General features: G+C 37.9%; 1 protein-coding gene across 1 annotated transcript in view; it reads right to left on the bottom strand.

Annotated features, from left to right (window-relative positions):
* LOC106877038 (tyrosine-protein kinase Btk) overlaps positions 1-19,883 on the bottom strand; it is a 117,206-nt gene extending 97,323 nt beyond the window's left edge. Inside the window, exons 1-2 of the mRNA XM_089346624.1 lie at positions 19,827-19,883; positions 19,409-19,502 (exon numbers count right to left, since the gene is read on the bottom strand). Coding sequence (XP_089202750.1) covers positions 19,409-19,502; positions 19,827-19,883 — 151 coding nt within the window. The remainder of the gene's footprint in view (positions 1-19,408; positions 19,503-19,826) is intronic.
* Between the last annotated feature and the right edge of the window lie 6,560 nt (positions 19,884-26,443).

The following is a 26,443-nucleotide window of genomic DNA, read 5'->3' on the forward strand; positions in this document are numbered from 1 at the left end:
ATAGCTTACCTCATGGGCAGGTAGAAGCTCTTTAACCTTGGTTGGTAATCTATCTAGGAGAAGGAAATCTCCGAAATAAAACCTGAGGCCTTGGAAGTTCCTGGTTTTGTCAATTTCGATGTCACACCGGTGAAAGTCTTCTTGGGCCAATAGATGGGGGTAGTGCAGTGCAAGCTACACCCACTGAAAATCATTCATCTGTACAGGTACTTCCTGTACTCCAAATCTTGGTAAAATCATTGAATTGGTTGGTTGGCAGAAGCCTAAAAATGCACTTACTTTAAAATGTCTGAAACAGATTCAGTAAAGGGCAAAAAAGGCTTGGGAATGTCAGGGGAACAGGTCTGGCTCGGCAGGTGTCCTAGTCTATCACAGGCTGGACCCGGTCATCATCCTGCCACTGTGGTCAAACAATCTTCAAGAAAAAGTAAAAATAAACATCTTCTGAATTTTGGCTGTTGGAATGTGTGCACACTTCTTGATGATAATTTCTCGATATAGTTGCGCTCTCTGAAACTCGTCTCTCTGGTGAAGGTCAACTAAATGAACCTACTTATGGATACACTATCTTTTGGAGAAGCCTACCTGAGGGTCAGCGTAGAGAATCTGGTGTTGGGTTTGCTCTCAAGAACAAATTAGTATCCTCCATTGCAGAGCTTCCAAGTGGTGTACCTGAGCAGATCATGGCATGCCTTATTAAACTGACAAAAGGTAGGTTTCTTACTGTTGTCAGTATTTATGCACCAACAATGTCCCATTCTGATGAAACTGTAGGACCGTTTTATGATGATCTAGTACAGTTATTGAGGAAAGTACCGATTTCTGACAAGCTGGTCATATTGGGAGATTTCAATGCAAGAGTTGCAAAGGACTATGTTTCATGGCCTGTTTTAGGTCGACATGGAATTGGAAAATGTAATAAAAATGGAGTAGCTCTTTTGGCGTTTTGTACTGAGAATAATCTGGTTGTCACCAACATTCTGTTTAAGCAGAAAAATAAATATAAAACCACCTGGATGCACCCAAGATCTAAGAACTGGCATCTCATAGATTATATTCTGATCAAGAAAAGTGATATGAAAAATGTTTCTAGCGTTCAGGTCATGAAAGGGGCAGAGAGCTGGACTGACCATCATCTACTGCGTGGCAAAATAGATTTTTCGATAATACCTAAAAATCGACAGTCTGGTCATAAGGTACCCAAAAAGTTAAATGTTGCCAACTTTAAATTATTAAGCAACTTGAATAAATTCCATGAGGCTATAGAAAGTATCAATCTTGACCCAAACAATCTATGGGAAGATATCAAAACAAAAGTATTTCAGGCTGCAAGTTCGTCAGTGGGATTTAAATCACATAAATCCAGTGCCTGGTTCTCAGAGAGATCAGCAGAAATTCATGATCTACTTTTAGAAAAACAAAACTTAGGCAACACACTTTCTCAGTCCTTGAACCCCAACTCAAACGAAGCTTACAGAAAGCTGAAAGGGAAAGTGCAGACTGCTCTAAGGAAAATTAAACAGGAATGGTGGAATGATAGAGCCAAAGGGGCACAAGAAGCAGCTGATAGAAATGATGCCAAAGGGTTGTACTCTTATATTAAGGTGGTATATGGCCCAAAATCTTTTTCAATAGCTCCAGTGAGAACAGCAAATGGACGTTTGATTCTGACTGACATTGATTCTATTCATAAGTGTTGCGTAGAACATTTTTCTGCACTTTTGAATAGACCATCATCTGTTGACATGAGTACAATAGAAAAAATTGAACAACTTCCAGTTATATAAGAGATGGCATTTGAACCAACTCTAAACAACATTTATTTAGCTGTGAATAAGCTGAATAACAATAGGTCTCTAGGGTCTGATGGAATCTGTGCAGAAGTCTTGAAATATGGGGGTGAACTCTTAAATATATTAATTTGTCATTGTTAGAAAACTGAGAAAGTGCCTCAAGACTGGATTGATGCCATTTTAGTCTCCTTGCATAAATCGGGGCCAAAGGATCTGTGTGGTAATTTTCGTGGGATTTCGCTTTTGTCTGTGGTTGGAAAGGTACTTGCCCACATTTTGTTAGAATGTTTAAATACCTTTATAGTTCCAAATATAGTGTCTAAGTCTCAGTGTGGTTTTTGTTCCTCCAAGGGCACAGCTGATTGTATCTTTACTGTCAGATAATTACAAGAAAAGTGCATTTAACAGAATCTTGCTTTGTACCATTGCTTTGTTGATTTGAGCAAAGCATTCGATACTTCTTCTTCTTCGTCGTTTAACGTCCGCTTTCCATGCTAGCATGGGTTGGACGATTTGACTGAGGACTGGTGAAACCAGATGGCTACACCAGGCTCCAATCTGATTTGGCAGAGTTTCTACAGCTGGATGCCCTTCCTAACGCCAACCACTCAGAGAGTGTAGTGGGTGCTTTTACGTGTCACCCGCACGAAGGCCAGTCAGGAGGCACTGGCAATGGCCACGCTCAAAATGGTGCATTTCATGTGCCACCCACACAAGAGCCAGTCCAGTGGCACTGGCAACGATCTCGCTTGAAAATCCCACAAAATCCAGCCAGGCGGCACTGGCAACGGTCACGCTCAAATGGTGCATTTCATGTGTCACCCACACAAGAGCCAGTCCAGGGGTACCGGCAACGATCTCGCTCGAAAAATTTCATGTGTCGCCCGCACATGAGCCAGTCCAGGGGCACCGGCAACGATCTCGCTCGAAAATCCTACGACGGCCCGCACAAGAGCCAGTTCAGGGGCACTGGCAACAATCTCGCTCGAAAAACCTCATGTGTCGCCTGCACATGAGTCAGTCCAGGGGCACTGGCAACAATCTCGCTCGAAAAGCCTCATGTGTCGCCCGCACATGAGCCAGTCCAGGGGCACTGGCAACGATTTAATCGAAATGCTCTGTGGATTTCGATTCTAAAGAAAATAGGTTGCCCAGAAAAATTTGTAAACATGATCAGGGGTTTGCATCAAGATATGAAAGCTAGACTTAATTTTGGTGGTAGGCTCTTTGAATCTTTTGCTGTGGAAAATGGAGTAAAGCAAGGAGACCTTGACGCACCTACCCTCTTTGCAATATACTTTACTGTTGTATTGTCACATGCTTTTCAAAACTCTGAGGAGGGTATTTACATAAAATATCGAACAACAGGGAAATATTTTTAATCTGACCCCACTGAAATTCAAAACGAAGGTTTTTACTTCACTCATTAGGGAACTTTTGTACACTGACGATTGCGATCTTGTCAGTCATTCTGAAAAGAGGTCTGCAGTCTCTTGTATCTGCATTTGACTCAGCCTGTGATGATTTTGGCTTGATCATCAACTTTAAAAAAACAGTTGTAATGCATCAACCTGCGTGTGGTGCTGTTTGTAACCCCGCTAAAACTTTTGTTAAGGGAAAGTTACTTGAGGTTGTCAATTCGTTCATCTACCTTGAAAGCTCTGTTCAAAATGATGGAAACCTTGATACAGAAATACAGCTGCAAATTCAAAGGGCAGCAAAACCATTTGATGGCTTGGAGTCACGCATTTGGTGCCAATGACATATAAATAAGAATACAAAACTGGCTCTTTATCAATCATTTGTCTCATCATCTCTGTTGTATTCCTGTGATACTTAGACTTGTTATGAAAGGCATTTTAAATTGTTAGAACAATTCCACCAAAAATGCCTTCATCGCATTTAAAAAATTAAATGGAGTTCTTTTACACCAAACACAGATGCCCTTGCATCTGCAGGCATCACCTCAATTAAAGCTATGATTTTGAGGAACAAATTGAAATGATGTGGCCATATTGTTCGAATGGCAGATGAACGCATGTCAGAACAGCTGTTTTATGGTGAGCTTGCAGAGAGGAAACGCTATCGGCGTCAACCTAAAAAGAGGTTTAAGGACAGCATAAGGACTACTATGAAGTCACTGGGAATGGTTCCAGAAGATATAGAAACGAGTTGGATGGCGAACAAAGGTGCGGAGTGGAGTGAAAGCATTTGAAGAAGCCAGGATAACACAAGTAAGACTCAAAAGAGATCAAAAGCGATGTAATGGTGGAGAAGGTGAATGACAATGACCTTTTTGTGTGCACAGTCTGTGACAGACCAAGCCTGTCTTTTGCTGGCCTTAAATCTCATCTGCGAACACATGGAAAACAAACCTCCACCAACTATTCTGCCTATTCTGTGCACACCTTTGAATGCAGTGTATGCCGGAAGGTTTGCAAATCCGACGGAGGCCTCAAGAGACATTTTAAGATCCACAAAGAGCAGAACTTATTTGCAGCTCTTGGTGATCCAAATCGGAGGTGCAATCTATGTGGGTGTCTTTTCAGAACATTGTCTGGTTTAAGAAGCCATAACACATGCCATGATGGTGCTGAGGTGTAGGTACAGGAGGTGGTCAAACTCTGCATAAGGAGTAGACAACCACGATGTATGTATGTATTAAAGAAAGCAAAAAAAATTTTTTAATGATAAAAGCACAAAGCTTAATGGATGTGTGTCTAAAAGAATTCAGTACTCAGTATTTTGGCTATAATGGTTAAAGGTTAAAAGTCCAATTATTTTTGATAGTGTTTTGGTTGAGGTCTTTGTATTTATGCATATGATTGTATGTATATGTATTTTTATTTTGTGAGGAATTGTATATATACACACACACGTGCGCGTGCATGTCTGTGTGTGTATAGTGGGAGAAGTGAGATAAAATTTCTTGTGTCTTGTTCAAAGGAGAAAATCTCTTTGCATTCAGGTTTTGGACAAGTACAAACACAAAGCCACACACACACAAATGGGGCTATACTAGGAGACATTTGGTGTCATACACTGATGCTAAATCCAGAAACATAGCTAAGGAAAAAAAGTTCCTGCCACACATTTTGGTGAGAAATAATGTTTCTCCTCATTTTTCTTTTATCTTGTGCTATTATCTCCTAATATACCGCAAAGACATTTTTCCACTGAAGTTGGAGTGGGGTGAGCCCTCGGAATCCTCCTCTCACCTTAGAGTTATATTTTTTTCTCATTTTTTTTCCATGTGATATCAACTAATCTTGGCTCGTAGTATACTGCAAAAGAATTTTTTCCCCCTTTGTGGTGTATTAGGAGATCAGAATAATGGCTGTTTTTTTATGCTGAATAACTGCTATTTCTAGCATATTAAACAACCACATTAAAGACTGGCTACCTCTGAGTTGATTTAAAAGAGAGAGAAAACTGCTTTACACAACAAATTCTGATATAATTGTAATCTACACCATCTAAGATGTATATGTAGAAAATTTTATTAACAAATTATCCATGTTTCAGAAAGTTACCACACACACATATATACAGAGGTTGGACAAAATAATGGAAACACCTTAAAATTTCAAACAAATTTATTTTAATATGGCAGTAATTACAGCTTGAATTCTACAAGGTATGGACTTGTACAAACTTTGAATTGTTTCCAAAAGAATTTTTGTCCATTCTTCAGCTAAAACAGTCTCCAGTTCTTGTAGGATATCGACTCATTACTTGTTTTTCTAAAATGCACCATATATGTTCAAAAATATTGAGATCTGGGGACTGTGGTGGCCAGATAAGATGTTCAACTTCACTAGAATGTTCCTCGTGCCATTCAGTAACAACTTTAGCTGTGTAAACTGGTGCATTATCATCCTGAATGATTGTGTTTCCCTCCGGAAACAGTTCTGCAACCATAGGATGAATTTGATCAGATAAAATGCTTAAATAGTCTTGACTATTAATTCTGCCATGAAGGGAAACCACTGGGCCAGCAGATTTCCCAGATCATCACAGATCCTCCTCCATGTTTAACAGTTGGAAGAAGGCAGTCTGAGTCAAATGCTTCTTTTGCCTGTCTCCACATGTATACTTGGCCAGTGGTTGGAAATAAGGTAAAGGATGACTCGTCCAACAAAATAACATTCTTCCACTGCTCTAGGGACCAATTCTGTAGGTTTTTACTCCACTCTAAACACGTTGCAACGTTTGTTTTTGAAAGTAGTGGTTTTCTGATTGCAGCCCTCCCATGAAATCCAGCTTTGTGCAACTCCTGGCGAATAGTTTTTGTGGAAACTGGGTTCATGAGGTAGTCATTAAGCTCTGCAGTAATTTTGAGAGCTGTACTTTTGTGATTCTTTCTAACAATTCGTGTATAAGAGTCTGACGGTCCCTATCTGAAAGTTTTGGTTTTCTTCTGAAGTTTTGTTTTGACGAGGAGGTTTTTCCCACTTTCTCAAAGGCTGTCATTACTTTTGAGACAGTACTTCTTAATACACCAAACATTTCAGCTGTTTTCGTTATGCTAGCGCCTGTCATACAAGCACCAACAATTTGAACTCTTTGAAAGTCTGATAGCTCTGTCATTTTAATGAATTCTAATTACCTTTTTCTGATGATATCTGAAAAGAAACAGCAATTTTAGCAAAAAATATTAAGCAACACTAATAATAAATCAAAAAACATAAAAATAAACAAGCTTTTGACAGTTTTGTAGATATTTCAAAATTATGATGCTATGATGCTAGGTGTTTCCATTATTTTGTCCAACCCCTGTATACACACACACACAGCATGCAGGACTAGAATCGAAGGGCCTTCGAGTCAACCTAGCTAAAACCAAAGTCCTAATAAGTAGGAAGGTAGAAAAAACACAAACCCCTTCAGGTAGATGGCCCTGCTCGATCTGTAGAAAAGGCGTAGGTAGAAACTCTATAAGATGTACCCAGTGCAAGCTATGGACACATAAGAGGTGCAGCAATATCAAAGGAAGGTTAACTAGGAAGTTAGTTTTTGTATGTGGCAGATGTTCAGGAGCAATAAACACTGAAAATGTGCAGAAAACAACTTCTGCCACATTCCAGGGAGAAAAACTAGATGTAGTTGATAGCTTCCGCTATCTAGGTGACCAAGTTAGTAGTGGGGGAGGGTGCACTGAAAGTGTAGCTACTAGAATAAGAATAGCCTGGGCAAAGTTCAAAGAGCTCTTACCTCTGCTGGTGATAAAGGGTCTCTCTCTCAGAGTAAAAGTCAGACTGTATGACATGTGTACGAACAGCCATGCTACATGGCAGTGAAACATAGGCCATGATTGCTGAGGACATGTGTAAGTTCGAAAGGAATGAAGCCAGTATGCTCCAATGGATGTGTAATGTCAGTGTGCATACTCGACAGAGTGTAAGTACCTTGAGAGAAAAGTTGAACCTAAGAAGCATCAGTTGTGGTGTGCAAGAGAGACGATTGCGCTGGTATGAACATGTGGCGAGAATGGATGAGGATAGCTGTGTGAAAAAGTGCCACACCCTAGCAGTTGAGGGAACCTGTGGAAGAGGTAGGCCCAGGAAGACCTGGGATAAGGTGGTGAGGCACCACCTTCGAACATTGGGCCTCACCGAGGTGAAGACTTCTGACCGAGACCTTTGGAAATATGCTGTGCGTGAGAAGACCCGGCAAGCCAAGTGAGACCTAAATCCAAGGCCTCTGCCATGGGTGTAGCCAGCCCACTTATGCATACCTTTCCTTTATTGGACACTAAACTCTGTTTATGAAGACCTGTTGAGGCAAGTGAAATCAAAATTGAACTAAATTCGATGGCTGGCACCCATGCCAATGTCGTCTCCTTCATTGGACACGAAACTCAGCTTGCAAAGACCTGTTGGGGCAAGCGAAAGTGAAATCGTGATGGCACCTGTGCTCAGCATTGCCTTCCTGGCACTTGTGCCGGTGGCATGTGTAAAGACATTCGAGCGAGATCGTTGCCAGTGCCACTGGACTGGCTCCTGTGCAGGTGGCACGTAAAATACACCATTTTGAGCATGGCCGTTGCCAGTACCGCCTGACTGGCCTTCGTGCTGGTAGCACGTAAAAGCACCCACTACACTCTCGGAGTGGTTGGTGTTAGGAAGGGCATCCAGCTGTAGAAACTGCCAAATCAGATTGAAGCCTGGTGTAGCTATCTGGTTCACCAGTCCTTAGTCAAATCGTCCAACCTATGCTAGCATGGAAAGCGGACGTTAAATGATGATGATGATGATGATGATGATGATGATATATATATATATATATATATATATATATATATATATATACATACACATATAAATATACACATACACATATAAATATACACATAATATGTGTATGTATATGTATGCATCATCGTCATTTAACTTCCATTTTCCATGCTGACATGGGTTAGATGGTTTGACTGTGGTCAACAAACCAGGGGCTATGTCTAGCACTTGTCTGGTTTGACATGTTTTTTTGTGGCTGGATGCCCTTCCTAACACCACCACTTTACAGTATGGACTGGATGCTTTTATATGACACCAACATGGTGCTATATATATATATATATATATATATATATATATATATATACATACACACATATACAGCATATACACACACATACATATATACATTCACACACACACACACATATACATACATACATACACACACACACACATTATACTCTATTTTAAATAAACTGAAAGGTAGCCCATTCTTAACGTGGCTGTTTAGTATACTAGAAATAGCAGGTATTAAACATACAAAAAGCCACTATTCTGATTACCTAATATGTCACAAAGGGGAAAAAAGTCCTCTGCAGTATATTAGGAGGCGAGGTTAGTTGATAGCACCTGAAAACAAAATGAAGAAAAAAATAACTCTGAGGTGGGGTGGGTGGGGGGTGGCCTACCCAAATTGTTCCCAGTTGGGCCCTGCACCTCCTAAGGCCGGCCCTGCTTGTGCAATACTTTTGTCACTCTTTCAGTTGCCATAGTAGATGCCCATGACAAACACTTAAAGATGACTGGTACTATTGTGACTTCAAGTTTTATGTTAGAGTATCTTTCTCCTGGAACAGCCTTCCTCAAGGCTTTGTTAAAAATAACAGGAGCCCTGGGAAACCTATTTAACTCATAGATGGGACCTGGTAGATACTACCATTCCAGGTCAAAATGGAACTGGGAGTAATGATAATTAAGGGATGACTCTATGTCCCCTCAACTCCAATCCAAAACTGGAGATTTGCCATTGGGTATGAACATGTATACATACATGTGAGACTTTCCTCAAGTCCAAAATATGACATTGTTTTTGTTGTCTACATCAGTCAGTGCTATTCAAAGTGGTGGTCCATGGACCGGTGCCAGTCCGCAAGCCATTAGCTGCTGGTATGTGGCGAGTTTCCAGAAAAGAAAGAAACATTATAAAATGCTTATATAATATTGTATTATTTATTTACAAAATAAATATAAGATAAAAAAAATTGTCAACTTTTATTATATTCATTATATATATTGTTTCTGGTATAAATTAATATTACTCAGAAACATTATTGGTCCCAGGCACATTGGAAAAAAAACAGCTGGTATGCCACATCAGATAGTTTGAGGAGTACATTACAACCAGCTCCTTCCTCAGAGGAAGAATTTAGATAATTAAAAACAGAAGAGTATGAATGAACAAATATGCATGCATGCACACACACACACACACACAATTGTCTCCTCACATTCAGCTTGATTACTCTGATGTACTTTCAATCTTGCATGTGTGGGGGGACTTTATAAAATACAAAATGGACCAAGAAATGAAATTAATAATGAGACATCCATACATCATTGGGTTTAAGTGTCAAAAGCTTGTACAACACTTTTGCCATTCTCTTGGTTGCAATAGTAGGTTCCATTGACAAGCATTGTCAGATGACTGGTGTTATTTTGACTGCAAAGTTTATGTCAGAGTATCTTTCTCCTAGAAGAGCTACCTTTCTCATGGCTGTCGAAAATAACAGGAGCTTCCTCTACCCATGGAAAATTTATTAAACCCATAGATGGGACCATAGAGATACTACCATTCCTGGTTTAAAACGACCTGGGAGCAATGGTAATTAAAGGGTGGCTACACACACCCCACAACTTTCAAACTGGAGCCACACCACTTGATGCAATTTAATGACATACCTAGGATGAATGGATGGATGGACAGACAGACACACATACAAAATATGTGTCACTAAAGAATATTATAGCTGAATAAAGAAAATACAGACTTCGGAACTCTCTGCATTCAGTAAAACAGTGGCCCACAAAGTGTTTGCAGTGCCAGTATTCATACCAGTATTTGGGCCACTTGATTGGATGCTTGATGAGGTCCGAGCCATTGATGTGAAAACCCAGAAGATATTAACCAGCACACATAATTTCCATACTGACAGTGACATAGACTACCTCTACCTAAAACAAAAACAAGGGGGCAGAGGCTTAACATTAATCCAGACTGCCTCTGAATGTCGCATCATATCCCTTCAGCAACATCTTTTAATCACCAAATGTTGAAATGCATCCCTTGGCTAAGTTTGCATACATAAGGCTGATAACATCATGATATTTGGAAACCAGCTCCTTCAGCAACACTCCTTGTCTGATAACTTTAAATACATGCCTCAAGAAGTCGCAAGATTCTACCACAATGTATAATCAGATGAAAGGATGAGTGTATATCAGCAGAAGACCATGCATGTATATGTTAGTAGAAAGCTCTGGGATGATAGTAATATTCATTATCAAAGCAGTCTATCATGGACCAGCAACCAGATTACTACCTCCCACTTTGAAGGGTATGTGCATGCAATCCAGGAGCAGGAAATATCAACAGAATAACTGATGCACAAAAGGGAAAGAAACACAGGAAAAGCAGTAAAATGTGATAACCGATGCACACTTTGTGGAGTTAACACCAAAGATATCACCCACATCATAAGCAGTTGTCCAAAAATATTATAACGGTATTATCAACCGATGAGAAATGATGTTGTAGCTAAGACACTGTAATAATGAGATCCATCAGAAAGATAACCCCGAGGCCAAAGAAATAAGAACCCACAATATGGTAGAAGCCATAGCCACTCATAATAAAGAAGAGTACTGGAGGAATGCCCCAGTGAAAACCCTCAATAAAATGCAAACATAATAGAGCTGACATAGTGATTTGGGATAGAAAAGAGAAACTGTGTATAGCTGTGGAAATCAGCTGCCCAGTGGATGTTAACGTAAAGCTAAAGATCAGTGAAAAGGAAAATATCTACCCTGAGTTATTGAGAAATCCACAGTTACTCTATCTAGATTACAAGTTCAGGTTTATACCTATAATTATTAGGGCACTGAAATATGTAACACACTACCTAAGTACCAATCATGAGAAATTAGGTTTATCAAAACCAGAAAAGAGAAAGCTGATTCAAAGACGAAATATCCAAGCCATCACTGGAACTGTAAAAATGAGCATGTCTAGACATGCAACTATATACATGAGAATACATACATAAAACAAAACATCCAGATTTGCACATATACATACATACATACAACAATACCCTGTAGATGTTGCAATTCTAGTGAAGAAGACTTGGATCTCAGTTAGAAATCAATGCTGAGGAAGGAGGGGAGAGACTAATTGACTGACTGACTTGTGCACACACACACTTGAATAATTATGCCAACAAGCAACATTTGTTGAACATCAGAAGAATGATAATGAATGAAACTTGATTCAAAAAAGAGGTGAAATATATATATTTTTTCCAAACAGTATAAACAAAAGCATGTGGTTTCACAATTAGCAACATTCCAACAAACACCATGCTGCCTGCTAGCCAAACTACATTACAGGCTATGACAACTGATCACTGCCCTACTACTACTACTACTACTACTACTACTACTACTACTATGATAAATAGCAGGCACAATCTTCATGATCATTGTTGCAGTGGTCAGGGATTGTTTCAGTGAAATATGTCCTTGATAAGAAAAAATAACTGACTTTGAAATACTCTCAGAGAGAGAGAGAGAGAGAGAGAGAGAGAGAGAGAGAGAGAGAGAGAGAGAGAGAAGAGAGAGAGAAGAACAAAGACAATATTAAGAGCTATTAATGAAATTGGAGATGAGTATTTACAGCTATGTAACGAACCTCCATTCTGACAGATTAACACCTATTTATAGGCCATGTCTATCAATGCAAAGCAATACATGAACAACACTCAAAAAGTAAACAAAACCAGAAAAAGTGAAAAAAGCGTCATCAGGGGTTTTGAAGACAGAGACAATGATTGCTGATATATAGAAACCATTTTCACATCAAAATGACTTCAGAATTCATTACAGAGAACTTAAATACACTGTTTCAGATTTGCCAGCACACAATTAATCCATTAATGCATAGCGACCAGAAAAATGGATGCAGGAAAAATTTCTATTACTTGTTTTGTACATATGTATAGTTGGTTTGTTTGTATGCAGTGCCTGCTCACTCATAGAGCACTAGTTTAGAGGCAGACCATACCAAAAATAAGCTCAATAGGTAGTTTACTTAACAAGCAATAGTAATTTTTCCTGCGTCCATTTTTCTGAATGCTATGCATTAATGGGTTAAAATTAAAGACTAATGCTATAATTATCCTACTACATACAATTGACCAAGCTAATGGCATGTGCAATGGTACACGTTTAGTTACACAAGACATTCAAGGAAACATCATTAAGACAAAAATTATAACTGAAGGCTCTCATTGCAAAAAAACTGTTTATTCCAGACATCACTTTTGCTTCTGTTGGTGAAGAGTTACTATTTACTTTAATTAAAGAACAATTCCCTATCAAATTAGCAATGGCGGTGACAATAAACCATAAGGACAAACATTTGAGAAGACTGGTAAAAAAAACTCTTGGGAGAGCTGAATAGCAGAAGGTCTTCTGAAAAGAAATCTCCTCAAGCAAGTGGTTTGACCCTTAACATCTTACACTCTAACAGGGTCAAGCCACATTCAAGTCATAACACCTAAGTACCCTTCTGCTTATACTTTTTAGCTACTTGGACATCAGAGACTTGTGAGTTGAAATTGTGTCAATGCTGCCATCAACACTACCACCACAACTCACTTAGAGTTACTTCCCTTAGCATACATTAAAATACACACATATTGCCTTCTAATATCATGGAGGTTGGTTTTTGTTCCTCCTCAAGCAGATTCAGTGGGAACACCTCTCTCAGACTGTAAGCAGATTTGCCCAAAAAGCCTCTGGCTCCAACCTCTAAGGTGAGAATTGGCTTGGAGGCTGGCTTCCTTTAGGTTGTTGACCAAACTGGCGAATTTGTTGGTCTTGAACACGTGCTACTTCTATTCTACTTTCAAATGGCATGGTGAATTAGAATGGAATAGAATATCCAGTCTCAAGCCACTCTTCTTGATGATTCCAGGTTGTTTTGATGATCTTGGGAGGTCTGCTGTGCACTCCCAGTTATCAGTCCCACCCAGAAGACTCCATCCCCTACATTGCACAGCTGTTCCTGGCCATGATTTGTGTGTATAATATTGTCGGAGATTTGGGTGCAATGGATTTTGCTTTAGCTGTACTTATCACATGTATAATCTCCTTAAGCACTTGACTGTACCTCTATTTGTATCTTCCTTGGGCTAGTGCTACTCTGCATCAGCTAAGAATATCTTTAGCTGTTTTGTCTACCCTGGCAGAGTGGGCAGTCAGGGTTAGCTGATTTACTCCACTCCACAAGATTTGTATTCGAAGGTAGCAGATCAAAGACAGATCTGAGGCTAGAACTTATTCTAAGAGGTGCCATATACAACAAGTCATTACAGTGAAGACACTTCTGGAGTACACCTTCCTATATTGTCCACTGGCAATGACAACAAATTGTAAGGGCAAGCATTTGAAAAGATTGGTTAATATTTACTGAAGAGATGGTAAATATACATGGGTAACTATATGTTGCCTTCTCTAATGTATCCACAGGATTTCCAGGGTTGAATACATATATATATATATATATAGGTATATTGATGCAAACAGGAAAAATAGAACACAAAATATAAGTATATGTATCTTTTTATTAATATTTAGAAGTAACAGAGTGACTCAAGGTCTGAGAGTTTCATGCATTGGCCCTTCAACGCATGAAACTCTCAGACCTTAAGTCACTCTTTTACTTCTGCTAAATATTAATAAAAATACATACACACACACATATATAAACATACTACAAAGAAATATTGTTGACAAGGAAGTTCTCATTTAGAAATACTTCTGACAATGAAATATTGCAGCCATCCACAAGAACAAGCACTATTTACCTGCACAAGCATCAGGTTTGCTGTCACTGATAATACAAACAGAGAAATTATAAAAAATTTCATTTCTTGCCCATTCATTTCCACTTTTCTATTCCCACTCAATTTGCTACTTTCAGTATTTCAATTTCATTTAAGGTGGTGAGCTGGCAAAATCGTTAGTGTGTCAGGTAAAATACTTAGCAGAATTTTGTCTATCTTTATGTTCTGAGATCAAATTCCACCAAGGTTGACTTTGCCTTTCATCCTTTTAGGATCAATAAAAATAAGTACCGGTTGAGTACTTGGGTCAATGTAACTGATTTACCCCTTCCCCCAAAATTGTTGGCCTTGTGCCAAAATTTGAAACCAATATTTCAATTTCAGTTGATTTTATCAAAGATTAACAGAAAATAATAACCATCTAATAATAACCATAATAACCATTTAACAATAACCAAATAATAACCATAGACGCAGGAGTGGCTGTGTGGTAAGTAGCTTGCTTACCAACCACATGGTCCCGGGTTCAGTCCCACTGCGTGGCACCTTGGGCAGGTGTCTTCTACTATAGCTTCAGGCCGACCAAAGCCCTGAGTGGATCTGGTAGACAGAAATTGGAAGAAGCCCGCCGTATATGTATATGTGTGTGTGTGTGTGTGTGTATGTGTTTGTGTGTCTTTTTGTCCCCCCAGCATCGCTTGACAACCAATGCTGGTGTGTTTACGTCCCCATAACTTAGCAGTTCGGCAAAAGAGACCGATAGATTAAGTACTAGGCTTACAAAGAATAAGCTTTGGGGGTCGATTTGCTCAACTATAAAGGTGGTGCTCCAGCATGGCCGCAGTCAAATGACTGAAACAAGTAAAAGAGTAAAGAGTATCTAGGACAGCACAGAGTGTCAAATCATCTACCAAAGGAAATACAGGACACATTTCAAGAGACTTTCTCATTCAATTCAACATGCTATGTTCCTTCTTCAGGAGTCATGGAAAATTACAGAATAGCAACAAACTGACATATTAAAAACATCCAAATATTGATTTCAAAGTTTGGTGCAAAGCTTGCAATTTCAGGAGAGGAGTAAGTTGATTACACAGACCCCAGTGTTCAACTGGTACTTATCTTATCAACCCCAAAAGCATGAAAGGCAAAGTCAACCCTCGTGGCATTTGAAATCAGAACATAAAGTCAGAAGCACCCAAATATTAATACTATCTGAACACTACAACTGCAGCTGGCAGGATTACAACACTGATTACATGCAAATTTCATCATAAGGTATGTATTTTTCATTCATTAATCATCCCTTACTACTTCCATATTTTTTCTCATTTCAGCCAATTAAAATATTCTATTGGGTCATCCCATAAATAATGCGTTTTTTTATACTTCTTTTATTTTTCAAAATTATTGTTTGGTTTTAAAAGTTCAAAGCAGGGCTGTGGAGTTGAAACAAATCTTTGACTCTGACTCCTCTACTATTGGCACCTCTGACTCTGATTCCTCTTTATGTAATTAAGTGATTGTGGTCTACATATCTCATAAAGCATATGAATATGCTTGTACTTTGAGTAGGCCTATATGTTATAACTGGTTTATATTAAAGAATAAAGGTATTGTGAGTCAGAGTCGGTATAGTCTTACTGACTCTGACACTAGCTACCCCTTAATTGCTTCCGACTCCAACTCTGACTCCAACTCCACAGCCCTGGTTCAAAGTGGATTAAAACTTTCATATCCCACCAAACAGATAACAACACCTTATGTGGGTGAAAACCTTATTTAGCCTGGGGTGCCAGTGTTTCTCGTTTCCCTACCCACTATCTTCAGTGCTTGACATTTTTTGAAGAACCCATTTCTTGTTACCAGTCACTATTCAGTCCAAAAAAAGGTTCATTTGTGAGATGTGACAGCAATGAAGAGCCCACATTCACTCTCTGCATGAGATTATACTGGGAAAGTTTGTGAGGAACCCATTGACCCAATTTGCTGACTTTTCCAATGGCATGCAGATGTTGATGAATGGTTGAATGACCAAATCCAAGCTTCTCTGCTAGTTCCTCAACAGTTATGATGAGATTTTGTTCCACCAAGGTTTGCAGGATGTCTCGTTGAGCTCTACAGATCTTCCAGGACGAGGCTCATCTTCTTGGCTGTAGTTTTGGGCTCAGAATTTCTGGAACCACCGCTGACACTGGCTTACACTTATTGTCCGATCCCCATATACTGCATTAATATTTCTCACACTTTCCATTGTGTTGTTGCCTTTATTGAACCCATAGAGCAAAATATGCTTAATATGCTCCTTTGTCACTTCCATTATAGCTTTGAAAAAATAACTGTTTAAAATGAAACTGCACTCTCAAAATTTGCACTAAGAATAAGTGCAAGGTAAAATTACTACCTGCTTTTATAGCAAGTTGATGCAGGTAGTTTATCCCATCCCCTTCTGACTTTCATTTCATGCAATTGAAAAAAACTGCATTATTTATGGAATGGCCCAGTACTTTCTATATCTATCCTTTCACACGAGAAAAATATGGACTATAAACATAAGTAACAGAAAATATATCTGTACACATCATCAAGTATAGTTTTGGGGGCAGAATTACAACCAACTGCCATCATACAATAAATATCCTTTACTTATATCTTTTATAATTCATTTTCACTTCTTTGCTTTAAAAACTACTTTGCATTTTCTTAGAATTTCATAAAAAATTAATCATCAATAACTTATAAACAGAATTTAAACTATGAGGCATGTTACTCATCAATACCATATGAAAAAGGAGGGATTACAGCCTCAAGTACCACGAATTTCATATGGCTGGAATGTCTTTGATTAGAGTCATTCCAGCCTTGATCACTCTGTCTTTTTAGGTTATACCTAGAATTATATTATTTCATGACTCTTTAAGGTGATAGGGTGTGATTTGACTGTAATTTCTAAGAAGTCCACAAACCACATACAGGCACCAACTATCAAAAAATATCTAAAATTAATAGAAAATACATAAATATGTAAGAAGCTCACAGAATTGTTTGTGAAACTTTAATTTGCTGTGGTTTATGTTTCAATGTATTATAGATGAAGATGTTATTTCATATGAAAGTGAAATAAGCTTAAACACTTTAAATAAGAAACAAAAATGTACTGCAGCAAAATTTAACTTATCCACATTCAGGTTTTTTATCGAAAAATACATAGGAATATATAATAAAAGTATATCAATGCAAAACACTATCTTCAAGATGATGGAATAGATTGCTACACTAATGAAAGCTGTAGATTGATTGTAGGGAAATGTACAACCCATGCATCTCCACACCTTCTTTCTTCTACTTATTCCGTCTTGGATTCTACTTACCTAATACCAATAATTTGGACTTATTGCATAACTGTTCCAGGAGAATGCCACAACCATTATGAACATACCCCAAATGATCTTTTATTGACCTCTTGTGATCTGGACTCCTCTAACATTCAGTTCTACACTAATGTTTTGACGATGTTTAAATATATAAATGTCATAATCTGACCTGACACAAGTTGTTTGCCTGTTTATACCTTTGTTGCACTATTCTATTCACATGTACACAAAATTTTTTAATATATATATGATTTATATATATATATAGAAATCACGCAGATACACACACACCCCAGTTCAGCCAGGTCGCTGTTATATCCCCTCCATTCAGCCTCTTTCTTCTGGTCATATCATCATGTTAAACTGTTAATCTTGACACATTTTCTCTCTCTCTCTATTTTTTTCCCTCTCATCCCTTTATGTTGAAAAGCATAGGCTTGAAACATCAAAGACTTTTTCCATTCTTCCCAAACATCAAACTAGTACGCCTGCTTGTTGTTCCCTCACCTGTCTTTGTCTTTTGTTTTCTGTACATTTGAACCACACACACACACACACACACACAAAAGAAAGTGGCACGCAACACATTTGGCAGGAGTTACATACATTATTTGATAATGGTCTGATTTGGCTCCATGCAACTTAAAGTTTAATGGGCTTGTAAAACAAACCTAGCTCTTTAAGCTTTGGTAACCAAAAGGAGAAAGTTCAAGATGGCTACTGGATATTGGGCTGTTATTGGTCAAGGTATGTCACATGATGCTGTTGGCACTGTTACTGATACAGTAGTGATATCAGATAGGGATAGAAATCCCAATCTGTACTTCTAGGACCATGTGGTTGGACAGGATATAAGCAGCATGTTACTGTCTAAGGAATGAAAAGAGAATTGTTAGCAATGCCAGTTGTTGGCGTGAATGTGTGTGTACCTGAGCATTAGGTTCATTAATGCAAATGTATGTGCTTGGGTGTGTGAATCTGGTGTATGTATACATGAAAGTGTGTATCACCTGTGACTATACATCATTGTGTGTGTGCATATGTGCACATACACGTGTTAGTATCTGCTGTGTGGAGGTATGTGTGCACGTGTTTGGCATGTGTGTATGAGTGTACATATGAGTATGTCTGTGTGTGTGTGTGTGTGCGTGTGTGTGTGCATGTGTAACTGCATGAATGGTTGCATGTATGTTTACATCTTGATTGTATGTGTATATGCATACCTCTTGTAGTTATGCATGTGTGAGCATGTCTGGTAAGTGCACACTTGGGACTGGTGTGTGAGGATGTGTATGTGCTGATGTGCTAGTGTGTTGTTTGGAGTCATGCAACAACATCATTGAGAGGATAACCAAGTTTATTGTAAGATTAAGATTTGGCAGTGCTAGGGAAAGAAAGAAAGGAAAGCAATACACACACACACATATATATATATACACAATCATAGAAGATTACAGAAAATGTTTTAGACAGAAAGGTCTGGATGGACCAATCTGTAGTCTATGTGGGTAACAGAAGTTAAGCACCCTGTCCTAGCATATGGGGTAGTCAGGCTTAAGATGGTATATCTGGGTTGTCAGGAGTGACCTGCATTGACCAATAACAGCCCAATATCCAGCAGCCATCTTGAACTTTCTTCACTCATTTACTTAAGTCTGAAAAGCAGAAAGGTGAAAAGTTTATGATTTGGGAAGAATATCACTGATCATAGCTCTGCTTGATCATGAATACTCTGGGATCTTAAATAATGACAACAACTGATCTTTCAACATAAGCACAGAAACAACTTATACATATGCTGCATCATGATAAACACAGCCAGCTTATATATCACATGGCACATGGCAAATTTATAAGTCATAACAGCCTGTACGTACCATGTCGTATAGTAGATATCCAAGTTTCTCTTTGTTTACTGGTATCTGCAACAATATACAATGTGTAACATTCTCCACATTCTTCATACACAATCTGTAAAGATCAAATATTACAGATATATGATTCAGACATAAATTGGAAATTGGAATGCAAAATAAAACATTTTAATATTAGCACAAATTTTGGAGGTGGGGAATATAGTTGATGAAACCAGCTCATGTCATTTACTTGTTGATTTCAGCCAAAATACAAAAAATCTTCCATACTGATTTAGCTAAAATTACTATTAACTCTATTCATCACGATTCCTCAAATTGGCAGAGGCCACAAATTTGAAGGAGTAAGTTTCTTTTTCTTTTCTTGCTTGGTCAGTGAGGGAAGGGAAGTGCTCGTGACTCTTTTCTCAGGGCCACTAACTTTGGTAAGAAGAAAGGAGGAAGTTCTCTGGAAATCAGACCCAAATATTTGCAACATAGTGGAATCCTGGTAAAGATACTCAAGGCATTCTAATAGTTCTGACAATTCACTCCTGCCCCAAGATGGTACTGTATATATATATATACACACATATATAAATATTTAGTTCCCACATAGATTTCACCATTGCAGTTATTTGGAATTCAGCACTGAATGTTCTAAGTACACTTGGATCATCAGGGGAACACTTTATTGCATTATTTATAATGATGTTTATCGTAATTTTCCTCTACATATGCTCTGTATATCATAATTAGTAACACTACTAAGTACAGTAGTTGACTAACTACAATACTGGAAGCTGACTGGATAATGATAATCTATGTGGAGCTCTAACTCCTACAGTTGTAGTTGTACAACTAATTGTTGTACGAAGTTTGTAGTAAGAAGTTTGCTTCCTAACTATGTAATTCTAGGTTCAGTCCCACTATGTGACACCTTGGGCAAGTGTCCTCTACTTTCATCACAGGCTGACTAAAGCCTTGAGTGAATTTGGTACACATATATATGTATATACCTATATGTCTGTGTTTTTGTGTTTGTGCTTGTCCCTCACAACAGCTTCAAAATCCAACATTGGTTTGTTTATGTCCTCATAACTTAGTGGATTAGCAAAAAGAGATTGATATAAGTACAATGCTTAGACTCAAATAAATAGTATGGTCCATTATTTCAACTAAACCTTCCAAGGCAGTGCCCCAGCATGGCTGAAGTCTAATGACTGAAATAAGTAAAAAGTAAAAGATAAAATGATATATAACTTTGATAGCTTATGGCACCATATTGTCACATAACATTAAAGAATGGACGTAACAGGGAACTTACAAAAATTTCTAATCCTCATCACCTGATCATCCAAAGCAGATACTAATTTGAGTCGTGTTCTCTCTCTATAAAAACAAGAGAATTTTTGAACTCCACTCAGACGCAAAACAGTTGTAGCATAGCTCCATGTTTTTCTATCTCAACTTTTAAAAGTCTGAGAAATCTGTGGAACCAGTTAAGTTTTTTTAAAATTTTTAAATAAAAAATCCTGATGAATCCCAGTGCATTTTCAACTTCTATTTTCTACATTTCCACTCGTGTAGAATAAAATAACTTTGTCTTTTATATATATCAATTAAGGCAAAGATGAATGAAGTAATATAAGACAAAATAAAACAAAGAATAAGAATAGTATGAGATGGTGTAAAGAAAGGATAACAAAAATAATAAAAATAGAAACAGAGTGAAGTCAATGAAAAGAAAGTTATAAGAAAATAATTTCATAAAAATAAACTGTTATAATTATCCATTTTCTCTTATAAAGTTCTTGAATGTAAATTTTAATTTATCTTGACAATTGACAATTAGTTCATTATGCTAATTAAGGATTTTTTTTTTCCTGTTGGCAAACAGAATTTCAAGGGTCTTGCAGAGGCAGAGTAAACTGTTATCTCTCAACCATAATCTAGTTAATATTTTTTGATTTTTAAAAAAATACTTTTATTTTCAGATGAGATATTGTTTTCTCTTCCTTTTATGCAAACTATCAAATTTATCCCAAACACCCTGTACATAATCAAGATCATAGCTCTCTAGAGGATCCTCTCCATCACAGAGCACAGCTGTATGAAGAATGTCTCCCTCACTGACCTGTCACTTATAGCAGTCAGAGCATACACTGCAATCAAGGAGATGACATCCAGAGAATGTTGAATCCTCAGACACATAATACATTCATTGATAGGTGTTACATCTAATACCATTGGAACCAGCCAATATCTGTGTAGGAAGACAAAAGCTTGGGTTTCTAAATGTCTGATCCACCCTATAATGCTCTATAGTTGTGAGACTTGGACACTGTCCAGGGCCTTTAAGAGTGCCTGAAATCCTTTAGTTCCAGGAAGCTTTGTAGGATTATGGGCTACCATTAGTTGGATTTGATATCCAACCAATAAATCTGCCAAAGAACTGGGATTTGTTCTGTTGGTTGTATGATTTGGGAGCCCCAACTCAGACTGTTTGGCATTGTTGCTTGATTTTCCAACTTACACCCTACTTACCACGTTCTCTTCACTGAAAATTTGGCTGGGTTGACAGCTTGTGTTGGTTAACCACATGCCACATGGTCATGACAGTTGAGGAGGTATCTCATGGAGATAGGAACTGAATGGGACTTTGCTTGATGGGTTGCCCAGGAGGACCTGAGAATATGCTGACAAATAGTGAATGCAACAACACGCTGCAACTGTAAATGACCCCACACCTGACCTGACCTGTCCCTTACATAGATATGTAAATGCATATAACACATACATATATATGAAGATGTGATTATATACAAATATATATATACATATGTAAAAACAACTACACACTCACTCACACACACACATATATGGATAGATATATATATACAGATATATGCATAAACATATACCATATATACTCAAGTAATTGTCAATCTCATGTATAAATCGACCTCCTATTTTTGGCCAAAAAATTAAGAATTTTCCATTGTCTCCATATAAAAGTTAACCCTAGCATTTCGCAAACAACAGGATGACATTTGTGGGTGAAAGTACTGTATTATCCTGTACGCAGGTGTCACAAAATGTGTAGCTACCTTGCTGTAGCCTGCTCTATAGGTGGAATGCTTGGTGCTTATAATGGAATGCACAGTGCTTATATTAAAACACCATTTAATAGCGAGCACTACACATTTGTTGATGGGTGCTACATCACCATTATTATAATGTATGCACAGGATATGCCGCAAGCATATTTCTATTTCACTTGTGAGATCTTGATTTCACTTGCACTGATTAATTTTTTAAGAACAAACAGAAACCTGTTTCCAAAGGTTTTACAGGGTCTCTTTCCACGATACTTGACATCCAAGTGCTCATCCTCGCTGTCCTTAATAGAGCTGTTTTCTGAGCATATACTACCTCATGTCATCCCAAGGTCTCAAATTTCTCGAACCTAGTTGTAAATGATCCCAGTGTCCCTACTACTACTACCATAATGATAGTTACTTCCTTCATTGCCCACATCCATACAATTTCATCTTTTAATGGCTTGTATCATCATCATCATCATCATCATCATCAGTTGGGTTTCTGCTGCTGATACGGTACATCAGATTCTAGCTTGAATTTCAGCCCCTCAAAAGTAGTATCCATGTAATAGTCAATTCCATAAGTTTGACTTTAAAAGATAATCTAAAAAATTCGAATTTTACACGAGTGTATATACGGTATACATACACACACACACATATATACATACATATTTATAAACCTATATAAACAGGGTGTGCTGGATGGAGGAGGAATGCCAGATGATTGGGTACTAAGTGTGGTGGTACTGATCTTCAAGGGGAAAGAGGATGCGATTGGGAGTGAAGTTATTGGAGCATGCAATGAAGATAGTGGAAAGGGTGTTGGAGAGGAGAATTCAGAAGGGGGTGGATATGGACAAGATGCAATTTGGTTTTATGTCAGGTAGGGGGACAATAGATGCAGCGTTCATTGTAAGGAGATTACAACAGGAATACTGAGATAAGGAGGAGTAGTACATGTGCTTCGTTGATCTGGAGAAAGCATTTGATAGGGTTCCAAGGAAGGTGATTGAGTAGGTATTGAGGATGAGAGTTGTACTAGAGGTAATAGTGAGAGCAATGATGAGTTTCTATGAGAGGGTAAAGACAAAAGTCAGAATTGGATCAGAGCTGTCGGAGGAGTTTGCGGTGAAAGTTGGTGTGCATCAGGGATCTGTGTTATCACTGTTATTGTTTGCAATAGTGGTCGATGTGGTGACAGAGTGCAAGAGAGGGATTGATAATGGAGATACTGTATGCGGGTGACCTTGTTTTGATGAGTGAAATGATGGAAGGATTGAGTGAGAAGTTTTGGAAATGGAAGGAGGCGTTTGAAGGTAAACCTCAGGCGTTTGAAGGTGATGGTGAAAGTGGTGGAAGGAGAAATGTTAGTGAGTAAGGTGGATCCATGTGGTGTATGCGGGGGGAGGGTAATGGCAAATGCGATGTGTATGAAATGTGAGAAATGAATTCATGGTAGGTACGAAAATGAAGAAGGTGACCCCAAGACTGGTGTGAGAGTTTGTTTGTGGAAGATGTAAGAAAGGAGCTAGAGGGCTAGCAGAACCAGTGAAAATGCTATGTGATGAGATGGAAACGGTGAGAGGGTTTTGTTATTTGGAAGATAGGGTGGATGTAAAATGTAGATGTGAAGCAACTGTGACAGCAAGAGCGAGACTTAGCTGGGTGAAGTTCAGGGAATGTGGAGCGTTGTTATATGGGAAAAGGTTCTCATTAAATATGAAAGGAAGGGTCTATAAGAGTTATTTGAGAGCTGCAATGCTGTATGGGAGAGAGACATGGTGTCTGAAGTAGAGAGAGATGGTGATTTTGAGAAGGACTGAGAGAGCAATGGTGAGAGAAATGTGTAGGGTGAAGCTATTTGATAAGAGGAGGACTGAGGATTTGATGGGAATGCTGGGGTTGGATGAATTGGTGAATGGAGTGAGGTGGTATGGGCATATGTTGAGGGATGAAGAGCATGTTCTGAGGAGGGTGATTGTGTTTGAGGTAAATGGAGAGCAAAAGTGAGGTAGACCAAGGAAAAGGTGGAGGAGATTGGAAAGGTTGGTTTGAAAAAGGAGGATGCCCAAAACAGGCATTGGATGATGATGATGATGATGATGATATATGCATATATACATACATACATACAACTTTCTAAAGTTCCAGTGAGAATAGTCAAAGCCATAGCTGACCTGACTTCATTGTGGGCCACCATCTTGAAATTAAACACAAAGAGTGACTGTATTATCACCGATAGAATGCAATATCACAAAGGCATATTCCAAGGAGACAGCCTCTCTGTGATGTTGTTTATACTTTCTGTAAAAGCACAGCATTACTCACCTTGCCTGTGCTTGTGCCACATAAAAAAAACACTAAGTCTGCTCTGTTGAGTGGTTGGTGTTAGAAAGGGCATCCAACATTAAAAATCCTGCCAAAACAGTCACAGAAGTCTGGTGCAGGCTTTGGCCTGGCCAGCTCTTGTGGTACCATCTCACCCATGTGAGCATGGAACATGGATGTTAAATGATGATGATTTATATACTCCTCACATATTCTGATTGAATCTTTGTGTCAACATGTACCCCCCTGCAACAATGTAGCCTTTAATCTAATTAAGTTATCCTTGGCCTAAAGTGTAGCCAGAAGTATACACCTCACTTGGATTTTACCACATCTGAGGTTCCACTCATTAAGAAACATATGTAGCCCGGATTTCCCATACTCCATTCCATAACTCTTGTATTCTTTTTCACCACATATTACCGATGATCATCTCTATTGTGTCTAAAAAAGGTCTAAAATACCAGTAAAATTAATATATCCAAAAATAGATGTGAACACAATGATATCAACACAATCCAAAATGGGTTAAATTCAAAGTGAACTAAGAAAATATCTCCAGTACACGAACGCATACAAAAAGAACGTTAAGAAGAAATATAATATTCTAAGAAAAGCCAGTTTAGTGTTTAAACTTTTGATGATATCAATAGGTAATGAAGGAATAAAAAATAAACAAATTCTATGTCACAGCAATTAATTATCTATCAATTAATTATACTTAAACAGACTTGTATAAAAATTATGCATATTAGATTATAGGAAAAATAACTGTAATTAATGGGTTGTTTATTCTTGAAATATTTAAATGTTTTTCTATATTTATAAGAACATTTCAATGTAAAATTATTTCTACAGTTTAATAATTCTAATTTAGAAGTAATTATATAATACATTTCCTCAAGGCAATGATCACATTTAAAATATGATAGTGCATAATTAATAATGGACCACTTTATATCAGAGTTAATATTCCTGTCTTTTAAGGCAGCGAGCTGGCAGAATCGTTAGCACACCAGGCGAAATGCTTAGGGTATTTCGTCTGTCTTTACGTTCTGAGTTCAAATTCCACTGAGGTTGACTTTGCCTTTCATCCTTTCAGGGTCAATAAAGTAAGTACCAGTTGTGTACTGGGTCAATCTAATTGATTCCCCCACCACCAAAATTTCAGGCCTTGTGCCTAGAGTAGAAAAGAATATTCCTGTCTTTTAACTACCAAATGTATTTACTAAGTTTCATAGAATTACATATTCTTCTAAACTTAAACAACGAAGAATTATTATGTAATAATACTTATGATCCCCAATAAAGACCTTATGTATATAATGATAAAGAAGAAATAAATGACTAATTTGGGTATTATTACACATGCTTCAGTAGCAAAAATTTATTATTTCTAACTCGTTGCATCATACAACTTGGCATGAGATAACATGTGGGGATTATACAAGATTATGTAATGTGATTACACAACATTGCCATGTCATCAGGTAATACTCAATTTGAAGTTTACTAGGCAATATGCAATGATGGGATTATGGAAGCACATGAAATGTTTAATGATAACAATTATGTGCATTATTTACATTTGATGGATATTTGTCATCTTGTTTGTTGTTAACAC

This window comes from Octopus bimaculoides, unplaced genomic scaffold, assembly GCF_046866305.1.
Source record: "Octopus bimaculoides isolate indiv1 unplaced genomic scaffold, ASM4686630v1 contig81, whole genome shotgun sequence".
In the NCBI taxonomy this organism is placed as follows: Eukaryota; Metazoa; Mollusca; class Cephalopoda; order Octopoda; family Octopodidae; genus Octopus; species Octopus bimaculoides.